Genomic DNA, 13,577 nt, shown 5'->3' with positions numbered 1-13,577 from the left:
TATATATATATATATATATATATATATATGATATATATATATCAGATGCCCTTAGGTACATTACAAACAATTTAAGAAAAGAAAATAAGCAATTGTAACAATTTAAGATAATCAGGTCTCTTAGGGAAACTTGCAGCTTAAAGGGCAAATTAAATTCATTAGCAAAACTGTTATAACACAGACAACCTAAACCCTAAAATCCCCAGAAATGTGTTCAAACTTTCCATAACCTGCCAACATTTGTAAAAAGGATGTGGTATTTAGCACAAGCACTGCTACAGTATATACATAAAAGCATACATACATATTAATCTATACCAAAATAGTTGCAAATAGTTTCAGAAAATCACTGTTCACTAAAAGTGTGTCCTTTCCTTCAGATTTTAAAAATCTTAGTTAAAACATATCAAGCTGTTCTTTAAATGTTATCATGCTTTCTGGGATGCTCACACATATTAATTTGCACTGTAGATTTTATGTATACCACAAGGAAAAAATAATTGGTTTTCTTCATTAGGTTTTTTTCATTAAAAAGCACTCTTTTCATTTGTATATGATTCATTGTCTTGCATTCTAAAGCTCCCCATATACGCAAAGATTTTTCTTGCCGAACGACCGATTTTAGCGAAGTCCGACCAATCCTTCGAAATTATCGTGTGGTTAGTGGCAATCGAACTATCATACATCTTACGATTTTTCGGCCGACATCTGTCAGAAAATTGATCGCCCAGGTTTAAAAATCTTTATCGGTCCCAGTGCAATCTATCTTTGTCTGCAGGGCCAAGCAGGCAGCTACCCTTCAGTTTTGCTGGCAATATCGTCTGAAATGGTCTTTTTAGTTGATGGACACATCGTACATTTAAACGATCATTTCGAGATAATCGTGATCTCACGATAATAATTGGATCTTTTGGCCATCTTAAGCCGTATTTTCTCATGAGTAATAGTAATGAAATCTTCAGTGCTGAGTGTGTAAAACAGCTGCATATGTGGTGGAGGGAGGGAGGCCGGTTGAGAGAACAGCTTGAAGCATGTGATTTCTGGGAAAACTGCAGAAGGCAAAGCATTTGGAGGAAATCGAAAAGTGAAAGTAGATTGTGTGAAGTTACTATTAAACTGAAACTCCAGCTGCAGTAGTGGCTTAACTACTGTGGCGATTGCACCCAGGCCCAAACCTTCTTGAGGAAAATTAAGTTTTAACGCAGGAGAAGGGCAGGAGAGATTTTGGACATGTGTGCCGGCAGCATACCTGCGGGCAATTGGTATGGGCAGTGTAGTAACTAGATATTACTGAGCCCCTCAGCAAATTCATTTTAGGTAGGGTTGCCACCTGGCTGGTAAAAATGATGGCTGGTCCTAATTTTAGGGGCCCCCAACATATCCAGAGATCGTCCTGTATCATCAATGTTTATTGAAATTGTATATGAATTAGAGCCTCCTGGGCCTCCTGGGCCCCCCTGCAGCCGCAGGGTCTGCTTCGTCTCTAGTTACGCCCCTGCGTATGGGGGTGGGTAGGGGGCCAGAGTGCACATCCTGCATAGTTACGCCACTGAGCATCAGAATTATATAAAAATGTTCACAGAAGTAAACAACTAACATGAGTATATATAAGAGCAAGTTATAATGTGTTAAAAAATGTGAGGTAGAATAAAGGCACACCCCAGAGGCGTAACCGGCATCGAGTTGTTACACCACTTATGAAGAATTTGAATCATTGTGTCTGTTGAAGGCTGCTACCTTAAGGTGGCCATACACGGCCAGATTAAAGCTGCCGATATCGGTCCTTTATACCGATTCAGCATCTTATCTGCCCATTTGTGGGGGCTCCCGATAGATCCTCCCAATCGATATGAGGCCAAAAATCGGCCAGATATCGATCGGTCAAGTTTGATTTTTTTGTACGATCCAGGACGTTGATGCCGTCCTGCAACCCATTGGAGCCCATTCGTAGTATTGTAATCCGATCGTTCGGCCCCAGGACCAAACGTTCGGATTCTTTCGATATCGCCCGGCCGTTAGTGGGCATATCGGGTTAAGATCCGCTCGTTTGGCGACCTTGCCAAACGAGCGGATCTTATGGTGTATGGCCACCTTAAGGCAACATTTTCACCTTGATTTATGACTTAAACATCTCTATTGCTTATGAGTTGTTTTGTTGCATTTTTTGGTTATTTTATTGCTCTTTTTTTTTATTACGCATTGCCAGGAGCGGATTCATGCACATGCTCCCCTGCGCTATAGCCTAAGAGCCCAGTGTGATCAGGGGCCCATTATTTCAATCTTGTTTGATTTTAATATTTTTATTTGTGCTGGCAGGTGCACCTGATGAGAGTAAAGGTAGGCAAGGTGTATACATGTGCCCATATGTATGTAGATCCAGTGACGTCAAAGGGGCGCAAAACCCAACCCAGTGTGGAGAGCTTAGGTACATGCATTCCTGGATCTACATGCATCCAGACCCTGCAGTAGTCTAGAAAGGGGTCCTGTGTAGCCTAGGGGCCCCACATCTTGTTAATCTGCCACGGTGCTGTTGAGTACTTGTTTATGCTCACAGTGAAAACAGTTATTCAAATATTCTAAACACTTATTTCATTGCAAAATATTTTTCTTTATGTTTTGTTATTTTTTGAGAAATTTCGTATTTTTTTGTTCTGTGCTGAACAGTACTTGTGTTTGCTTGTTGTTTACTCTGATTGTTGCAGGTTAGGATTTGACTTTATGCCTTCTTGTGCTATAGCTATGTTATCTAAAAGTTTACATTTAGTTTTTTTGGTTAGTATAAGGCAGTCTAAAGATAATCATATACAGGCCTGGTACACTATCTAACTGAATGTCCCACAGGCCAAAGGATGGAGAGCACATGAGGGGCCACACACAGTACTGCTACGTTTATATTGCTCCGATCCTGCAAACACAACTGAAACAGCAGAAATGATGTAGATGTGGCTCCTCTTCACTTCCTAATCTGCCAATGCAACATGTACTGGCTGCATCATAGTAACTTAGGCTGAAAAAAGACACCTCCATTAAAACCTTAAACCTTTTTTTTCCATATTAAACTGCTAGTTGATCCCTAGTTGATGGCAGTAGGACAAGTCACTGGATCGACTTTGTACTAAGAGCCAATTTCAGTAACCCTGTATTTTCTCATTTGCTAAAAAACCATCCACTTCACAGTTCTCACTATTATGCTATTACTAATATGCTGAGAGGATATTTGGTTCTGTTGCAATTGGTGCATGTCCAGGACAGCTGGACTGCCTGTACACCTACTGATTACTGAGAGAATGGGCAGACTGAGGTCTGGGCAGCACCGGACCTAAAAACAGCCCTGTTTTAGGTCCGGTTAACTGTCAGCTGATTTCAGAAAAACACAGCTTTATCTACTGTATATGTGTGTGTATACATATAAAAGGTCTTTAAAAATATATTATATTACATTAAAAATAATATCTATCTATCTATCTATCTATCTATCTATCTATCTATCTATATATCTGCACAAGCTGCACAAGCTAGTTACCGTCTTTAGGCTGGTTAGTTAGAGCCAAGGAACACATAATAGACGTCTAGGTGCCCTTTAGAATATGCAGATCACCGCAGAGGGAGGCGATTAACTGGAAGTAACAGCCAGATAAACACTCTTCTGATTGGCTGAAGGCAAGGCATATGGGCGGGGATTGCTCGCTTACTAGGAAGTAAGTAGAGCTCAGAGCGCTGTGTACTTTCGGTTTTGTTGCGGAAGAGTGTTGAGACGTTTTACTTCGCTTTCAGTAAGTCATTTCCCAGGACTGTGTCAGGTATGTTGAAAAGATTCACTATACTGCCCCGTGCAGCTAATCCTAATGCCATTTATTTTTGCTGCTGACTTGGCCACCTGGGCATCCCTCTGGCTGCTGTGCTGTGTGTATTATATAGGCACTATCAATGTTGTACTGCAGCCCTGCCTGAGTGGCCTTAGTGTATACCTCTCACACTGTTACTTATACACACAAACATAAACAAATAGTGCAGTCCATTCTAAACTGCTTCATATTTAGTATTTATATTGGTGCTGTTCTGCTTATGTCTGTATTCTACTGTCTCTGCTGTATATTCCATTAAATACAATGACCTGCTTAGTCATAACAATGTCCATCTCAGTTTTTGGTAATAATGCTTATATATGCCACTATACTGCAGCCCAGATTAAACATGACTTGGCTATGGCATTTGTGCCCATCTGGGCATTCGTTTAGCCTTTTCTGTAGTCTCCGAACTACACTTCTATGCTTCAGCTAAAGGGGTTGTTCACCTTTGAGTTAAATTTTAGTATGATGTAGATGTAGTGATATTCTGAGACAATTTGCAATGGTTTTCATTTTTTAGTATTTGCCGTTTTTGAGCTGTTTAACTATTTAGCCTTTTGTTTAAATTAGCCTAGCAACTATGCATTGATTTAAATAAGGGACTGGAAGATGAACAGGAGAGAACTTGAATAGAAATAGGAGTAATAAAAAGGAGCAATAACAATAAACGTGTAGCCTTACAGAGCATTTGTTCTTAGATGGGGTCAGCGACCCTCATTTGAAACCTGGGAAGAGCCAGAAGAAGGCAAATAATTACAAAACTATATAAAAAATGAAACGCTGCTAAGAATTCACCATTCTATAACATACTAATAGGTAACCTGAAGGTGAACCACCCCTTTAAGCCTGCTTAGTTTTTGCATAGGTCTATTCATCACATGTTTTTAGTTGTACAGTAGCCTTTGTTAAACCTGGTTGGTATTTTCTAATTAAAGCCATCTGTGTATCCTTCTGCCTTTGCTTGACTATATGCTCCGTGTACTGCAGCCAGTGTTCAAGGGCACCTGCCACCTGAAATTGTCTGGCGGCTAATAGAACCTGCACTTCGGTTTGGCTAAACAATATTATAGGGAGCTCACAGTGTGGGTGACCATGTTGAGGCACACACGAGCATAATGAACGATTGCCACAACTCGTTATGCACATGCGCTTGACGTTAAATTGTGAGGAGCATCCAATGTGCCTACATTAGATGCGTGCACCTAATGAGCATTTTTTTTCCCCAAAAACTATTGTTTCCCCCAAGCGGATTGTAGGCTCTGTTAGACCGTAACTCTGGTGGGGGAGACAATTTCAGGTGACAAGTGCCCTTTAAGTCCCTCTTTTTATTTACTTTCGCTTGTGAGCTCTCTCGAAAAAGCTGTCATGTACTGTTAAGTGCCAGTGTCACGGATCCCAGACAGAACCAGATTCGTTTAGCTACAAATCTGCACAGCCACTACTTAGCCAAGCAACCCTACTTTGTACAATTCACTCTCTAAAAAAATCTGTGCAGCATTTCTCTATATTTAATTAATGTGCTGGTGGCTAGTAATGAGTGAAATTTTACCCAAGTTTCTGTGCGAAAATGATGCCTGTAGACTCCAGTGGGTGAAAAAAATTGTCGCGAGTCAAAAAAGAATTTTCATACGTTAAAAATGTTTTGTCAGCCATAGACTTCAATGCATTTCGGCACCGTGAAACGGGTCAGATTCACCCATCACTACTAGTGACGTATAAATGTATCCCTTATTTCAGTCTCATCTCTTAGCTCTGGTCTCTACTTCTTTGCCTTCGGCCTTGTATTTTCACAGGTTCACTTATAATTATAATAGCGGGTACATTATAAACTATATAATGTATATTTTAAGGTTGGGAAAGTTTTCTATTGGTATCCTTTCCAAAAAAAGTCATCCTTTTCCACTGTTAATGCATTATTAATTCACTAATAATGGAATAGTTACACTGTTTATATTATACTGGATTAGTTCTCATTTGTGGCAATTGTTGGTTTAATGTAGCTTCATATTTTACAGAGGTTTGTCCCATGTATATTTTTTGTTATAAGTTAGTCATTGCTTACTGAATCTGCTGTAAATGGCAGATGGTAAAGCAGCAGTATAAATATCTATACTATCTATACTATCTACACATACATTGTATACATCTGCACATTGTATGAGCCACATTCCTTATGTAGCTTTAACAATCTGAACAATGTTAAAGGACAAAGGAAGTTAAACCACTGTTGGGTGCATTAAAAAAAAAAAAACACGTGCACCCACACATGCATGGGCTTTTACTGGGTGCATATATAACTATGGCAATGTCTACAAATGCTTGACAATAACCTCAAAATATTGTTCTTTTTCAAAGAAAATACACCAAAATATACATTCCTGGCTACAAAAGTAGAACATTGTACGGAGTCAAAAATAAAAGGGAGAAAAATTATTACAAAGCCAGCAAAAAAGGCTAATAGAATGCTATCTTGCTACAGCGTAAATTACAGTAACTGATGTTAGCAATTTTTACTAAAAAACGTTCCTTGTCCTTTAAGGCCTGCTAAAAAATGTAATGTCTTGTGACCGCTTTGCAGGCAAAAGCTAACCCTATTGTCTATTATAGGATTCAGAGTAGAATTCAATACATAGATTTAGAGGCATACTTAATACTGTATATACTCAATTTAATAATGGCATCACTTTTGTAGGTTTCCAGGATGGCACAGTGGTACGATCTGCAGCAAATTGACACCAAATTCCTGGAGCAAGTTCACCAATTGTATGATGACAGCTTTCCCATGGAAATAAGGCAGTATTTGGCCCAGTGGTTGGAAAATCAAGACTGGTATGTGTGACAGCATTCAGAGACTCTTAATCATAGTCCTTTTAAGAAAAATTAGGCCTGTTAATATAATAAATAACTATACATACAGGTATGGGACCTGGGGTTTTCCGAATAATGGATCTTTCTGTAATTTGGATCTTCATACCTTAAGCCTACTAGAAAATCATGTAAACATTAAATAAACCCAATAGGCTGGTTTTGCTTCCAATAATTATTGTCACATATGGCTCCCTAAATTCAGAACAGTGCTAAGCTCCCTGGTCTTGGCTTAATCTTCCACCTGTAGCAGCCACCTTTGGCCTCAGGAAGAGCCCTCAGCTACTCGGGTGCTGCCAGGTCTTAACTTGAGAGCAGCAAAGCAAGTGTTCTGAATGAGCAAAGGGGCACATTCGTTTCCAAGGTTTTGGACGGAAGGCAACAGTTCAAGGAGCACATGAAAAGCATGGTCAGGCAGGCCGGGGACGGTACAGGCGGAGTTCAAGCAGGGTCAGACAGGCAGTGGTCGGTACAGGCAGTGTTCAGAGAATAGTCAGGCAGGCAAGGTCAATATCGGTAGAGTTCAGAATAGTCAGGCAGGCAAGTGTCTTATCGGCAGAGTTCAGAATAGTCAGGCAGGCAGGATAAAAATAGAATATATAAAAGACAAATCACACCCAGATACTAACGAGTTAGACCTAACAATGTGCAATGATTACTGGCACAAGCCCTTTAAATACATTTGAATTTCGCACACCGCATTATGACGTCACTCACCACCGGCATAAAAAGCTCAAATTCGAAAATACATCATCTGAAACCTGTCAAGATCATGGAGAAGTCAATGGCAGAGGTCCCTTGAACCATTTGAAGATGTTAATAGCCTCCATAATGGTCAAGGTTTTTTTTTTCTGGAGTTTTTCATTCGAAAACTCGATCAATTCAAATGATTTGAGTTTTTTTCCCATGGAAAACCAAATTAATTCAAGTTTTCTGGTTGTTAACCCCAAACTCGCTTTTGAGTTTTTTCCATTGGAATTAAATTTTCCATTCTTAAATAAGAAACCATTGAAGTGGCAAGTTCATTCGAGGTTTTAAAAAGCTCACATAACTCTAAAATTCAGCCTTTGATAAATAACCCACAAATAATGAAGGTGGTCCGCACTCCAAATATATTTCTCAAAGTGCTATTTCTTTGGTTGTGGGCACCCAGCTCTAAGGGAGTTCAGCTTTCACACTATTTTTACACACACACGCACAAAGGCAACAATATTAATGCCTAGGTGCTAGGAATCTCAATTCAGTTGGTTTCAGATAGATCATCAGAAATAAAGACACTTTTCCAGTTACTTTCTATTTTCAACGTGTGACCATTTTTCTGATATTGAAGTGTTTACCTTCTAAAGCAGCTCGGGGGGGGGGTCGCTGACTCTGTAACTGTTCTAAATTGATACATTTAGTTGTTACATTTCTTATCTTTGTCCCTGCTGAGTTGAATCTCTGGGTTTCATTACAGGCAGCTGTAAGAATTGATACAATAGTTGCTAATACTTCAGAGATGCTGCTGAGAAATGTATCAACTAAATGTTGCAAACTTGTTACAGTTCTGCACCTGAATTACTGCACTGCCAGACTGAAACACCAGAGACAGGAACATTAAACTTTAAACTTAGATTTTGGAAAAACGGTTAAAAATGTAAAGTACTTGAAAAAAGTCTTTATTTTTGCTGAACAATCTGAAAACAATTGCACGGAATGGAGAACAACCCCTTTAACGCTTTTGTATTGTTGGTATGAGCTTTTAGCAGTATAACTATCATTCATTAACAAAAATATCATATATTATAGGGAACATGCTGCAAACAACGTCTCCGTAGCCACAATATTGTTTCATGGGCTCCTGTCTCAGCTGGATGATCAGTATAGCAGATTTTCCTTGGAAAACAACTTTTTGTTGCAGCACAACATTAGGAAAAGCAAGCGCAACCTTCAGGTATATATATTTTTAATAGTGCTTTATCATTACAAGGTAATTCTTTGGTAATTTTGTCAGATCAAGCACTCGTTACCTTTCCATTCTGTACATTGCTGATGTATTCAAGATTTGTAGGGGTCAGCATACAGTATATATGGATCAGTATATATTCCTATAATAAGATTACTAGCCATCAGAATTATATAAATTGTCTGAACTTGTGTAAAGCTGAATGGATGTGTAAAATGTTTAATTATACCATGTAATGAAAAAGGAGATGAATTAGGTTTTGTAGTGGAGTGCATAGAGAACCAAGCACATATGCAAACTGTATTAGACCACACAGAACAATATAATCTTTTATAAATATCATCTTTTGCTTCACATGGGTGCAGGACTGTGCTTTTGAAACTTCAATAAGTTAAAGGCAGCACAGCGAGTGTAACCGAATGTAAGAATGATTGTGGTGTTCCATGTGAATAATGCATTACAAGCAATTTGAATTGAAAACGATGATATACAGGGTAGGAATTACACATTATACAGCAGTAAGAATCAAAACCAAAGAATGAGTTTTAGTGGGTGTGTTGGTGCCATGCAATGCTCATTTTGTTGCAAGCAGTCTTGAAGCAGCCATTACAGTGAGCTTTCACTTCTGAGAGCTGCAGATGGGGTTTCCACTTAGAATCTAATTTGCAGAATCTAGGGGCAGTAGCAGCAGCGGGACTGCAACCTTGAGGGAGGATAGAAAACAGAAACATGAATGTGTCAATATGAACTATTTTCTCTTGACAATGTATAAGCAATTTATATACTATATACTCTACTAGTCCGTTTGGTCAGGTGACATTTGGATAAGCTTGAACATATCTATGATAAGGACCTTGTTGAACCGATGATATACTGATAATTTGGCAAGATACTGAGGAGGAGGCTTTGGAATTTGTCACCAAAATGAATAACAATGATTTGAACATCAAATTAACTATGGGCATATCCAACACTTCAGTCTCCTTCCTAGATCTCCAAATAGAATTAACTATAGAGGGTTGCCAAGTCACCAAGAATTTCAGAAAAACCACAACCACCAACTCCCTCCTAACCATTTCTAGCTTCCATCTCCATCCAGTTAAAAAATCTGTCCCAACAAGGGAATTCCTACGATTAAAAGTAACTGTTCAACTTTGGAATTATTCAAAGAGCAAGCCAAAGAATTGAAAAGTAGACTAAAACAGAGGGGCTATTCGGGTAAAATTATCAAAAAGGCCTATCACAGGGTACTGCACACTGATAGATCCAAACTGTTGGTGACGAAAGAGAAAGTACAACAAACTGATAATACAATATGTTTTGTCACCACATACAATACGAACAGTTCCCAAATACATAGCATACTAAATAAACATTGGGAAGTGCTGTTGGAGGAGGATGATACTTTGAGTGCCACCCTACAGGGGTTTTCGATCTGCTATAAGAGGAGTCCAAACTTAAGGGACTTTCTAACCAACAGTCATTTTCAAACAGCTCAGCCCAAAACAACTAATAATTGGGGATGTTTCCCCTGCGGGGAGTGTAATATGTGTGACAAAAGTGTAAGAATTTCTTCCTTCAAAGACAGATTTGGGAAAAAACTTCTAATCAACGGTTACATTAATTGTAAAACACAAGGAGTTATATATTGCATAGACTGTCCCTGTCAGAAAAGATACATTGGGATGACCACACAAATGCTCAAACTGAGAATGCAACAGCACTGTAGTTCTATTAGAACTGCAGGAAATCAGAACAAAACAGATAAGACCTTATCCGCAGTTGCACAACATTTTAAGAGACATCACAGTATGGACCCAGCCAAACTCAGATTTTGGGCACTGGAGAAAATTAATTTAGGTTTACGGAAAGGAAACTGTGAACAAATACTATTAAAACGCGAGAGCTATTGCTTCTTCAAAATGGATACTATTTCCCTGAAAGGAATAAATGAAAATAATTTATTTACATCATACATTTGATCTTCTTTTTATCATTATTTTAAATTCATTTATTATATATTTTTTTTTAAAAATAATTACAAAAAATTAAAAAATATCAGTGAGTCAAATGTCATTAATAAAAATTGTTTTTAATATGTAGGTATTTAATAAGTAAATCAATTAATCAATCTGTTAAGAATAAATACTTTTAGCAATGTACATTGAGATGATGGCTTTTTTCTTCTGATAATATAAATAGATACAGACGTTAATATTAGAAGGTGGAGTTCAACCATGGGAATATAGAGATCTAGGAGCTGATTTTGTTAAAAAATCGGCGTGTTCATTGCTTTTAACCTTGATATTTAATTAGCAGTTTTAAAAAATAGTATTTGTTCGTATCTGGTCCTAGAGGGTTGGCGTTTCTATAACCCTTTGCACACTTCATATTCAACTCATCTCTACTCTTTTGCTATACCAATCTATGGGCAGACAATTTGTTGTTTTTTAGAATAAGCTAGTCTCTTTAAGAGTGATAGAAATAGTGTAAATACGAGACCACAGTCCCGGTTACCCTGACTGCCTTTGCTTTGTGGTGTCCCAGGGAAAGAAATGAATAGGCAGCTAGTTTTGGGACAACTCCACTGTTCTTTTTATTCCTTTTTCTGACTATTTTCATATGAATTGAGCGCAATGTTTTATATTATATTATATCCTAATTTGTTGCTGGTCACATAAATTTTAATAATCAGTTCAACCTACTACTAATTAACTTCGGAATGGTATCCTAATTTTATTTAAGGCACTGCACTTTATTTAATGAATTTCTGAATTGTGGAATAGGGTATCAATTGACCCCCCCCCCCTTTTTTTTAGGTTTGGAGGAATCAACTTAATTAATTGGGAATTGATTTAATTTATATAAATGCACTGCACATTCATTTAAAAATGAAAATCAAGCAAGCAGCGAAGACAATCTTCGAAAACTTCTGGTCTAACATCATCTAAGCACAAGCACTTTAATTTATGAACTGTAGTTAATTGGTGTTTATACGGTGTGTGTAAGGTAATGATGTTGGTAATAAACTGATAATTGTATTTATGATCAGAATCTGTTTTAAATCGCTAATTTAATTTTAGGGGATATAATTTTAGTCAAATAAAAAAAGGGTACCTTTCAAACCTTTCTCACAGACCTTGTTGAACCATCCATGAGTAATGTCTTCTCCTAATGGGACTGTATGGATCCCCCTCTCTTGTGATTTCAGTTTTACGGTATATGGTGTTAATGAGTTGAGTCCCTAAATCAAAAAGTTGGATGATCAAATTAATTTGAGATCTTCCCATGTATGGCCACCTTAACTCAATTTATAAATAAAAGCTGGCATGATTTTTGCAGTGTGAGACTTGATAGCTACATAGACTGTGTACTGCTCCTTCTGACTCCAATGTAGGTTTGCCACCTGTCCAGATTTGATCCGGATAGCCCGCTTTTCAGAAGGGCTGCCCAGTTCAAGACAGTCTGCTCGGTTCACCAACCCAGCAGGATCTCCCCTGATTGACAGCCAATCGCTAATCACCATGTCATAGCCCCGCCCATGTGATATAGCACACCCCGCCTGCAATGTCATTGGCCCGCCCCTGTGACTTCATGCCTCACGCCCGGATCATGATCCGCACAAAAGTGGCAACCCTACTCCCATGTTAAAATTGTAACAAAGGATGCATGCAGTGCTGCATCCCCTCTGGCGGAAGGGGAGAACGGCGGAGAATGCCTGAGTCAGATGGTTTGGAAGGAGGAACAGAACTTCTTGAGGGCGGAGGTAGGAAAAAAACGTATTCAGGGAAGAGGGTGGAGGAATTGTGCCGTGTGGAAGGAGGAGACAGACCGCTAATTGCAGAGCAGTGGAGGAGGCATTCCGGAGCATAAAGGAGGGATGAGGCCATCTGGAGCTTGGACATGTGACTGCTCTGTTTTCAGCAATAATCTTACTGGCATGTCTGGGGTTAATGCCATTTACTGCAGTGATTTGTGGCATGCCTGGGGTAAATGCTGATTATCCATATATTACAGTGATTTCTGTCATGCCTGGGATTAATGCCTATATCGATTTTCTGCAGTGATTTCTGGCATGCCTGCGGTTAATGCTGATTATCCATTTACTGCAGTGATGTATGGCATGTCTAGGGTTAATGCTGAGTATCAAATAGTACCAAAATTATTTCTAAAAAATGTGTAAAAGTAGTATGTACTTACCCTAAAAACTTAAATGACACAAAATGAGGCCAATTAAATAATCCAGGATGCAGCATTGTTTGAGTAGGATCTTGACAAACTGCCAATCCGGGCGGCTAAGTGATAAATTGATTGCATGTGTAATGTAAAGTTATGCACCTGGGATGTCAAATATTCAAACCACTTATATCCTAAATGGGATTAAATTAGATACATTTGATACCTAGGACCTAGGAGTAACTGTGCATAAAAAACTTGGCAGTACAGCAAGGGCAGCAACTGTTTAAACTACAGTAGAACCCCCAATTTAGGTTTATAAGGGGACCAGAAAAAAAAAAGATTTAAAATCTGGAAAAAAATCAAGCAAATCAAAATATTAATTATATATAAAAATTATTGTTTTCGAAGGTACTACACCCCATCAAGCATAAGTAAATTTAGTGGTAATCCGGAATTTGCCATCTGCTTTAGAGGCTGTGGCGAACAAGGGTCTTTTTTACACACATAGTGGTCCTGCACAGTGGCCCAAGAATTCTGGAAGATGGTAGTCACTCTGCTCACCGAGGTTCTACGTAGCACTATTACAGCAACTCCACAAACGTTTCTCTTAGGCATAAAAATTGAATCCATAAACTCTAAACAATCCCATAAATTAGCTGCACATATCCTGACAGCAGCAAGATCTCTTCTAGCAGCAAATTGGAAAAGACCACAATTACCTCGCCGGCAATCGCTGATAA

At 38.6% G+C, this 13,577-nt stretch overlaps 1 protein-coding gene across 2 annotated transcripts in view; it reads left to right on the top strand.

Moving 5' to 3' along the window:
• The first annotated feature begins 3,655 nt into the window (after nt 1-3,655).
• The window catches only part of stat1.L (signal transducer and activator of transcription 1 L homeolog), a 47,319-nt gene continuing 37,397 nt past the window's right edge, over nt 3,656-13,577 (top strand). Inside the window, exons 1-3 of one of the 2 annotated variants that reach the window (XM_018234168.2) lie at nt 3,656-3,800; nt 6,541-6,677; nt 8,502-8,646. In XM_018234168.2, the coding sequence (XP_018089657.1) occupies nt 6,550-6,677; nt 8,502-8,646 (273 nt within the window). In that variant the 5' untranslated portion in view covers nt 3,656-3,800; nt 6,541-6,549. 2 annotated transcript variants of the gene reach the window in all.

This window comes from Xenopus laevis, chromosome 9_10L (genome assembly GCF_017654675.1).
Source record: "Xenopus laevis strain J_2021 chromosome 9_10L, Xenopus_laevis_v10.1, whole genome shotgun sequence".
In the NCBI taxonomy this organism is placed as follows: Eukaryota; Metazoa; Chordata; class Amphibia; order Anura; family Pipidae; genus Xenopus; species Xenopus laevis.
This window is presented reverse-complemented; position numbering and strand designations above follow the sequence as displayed.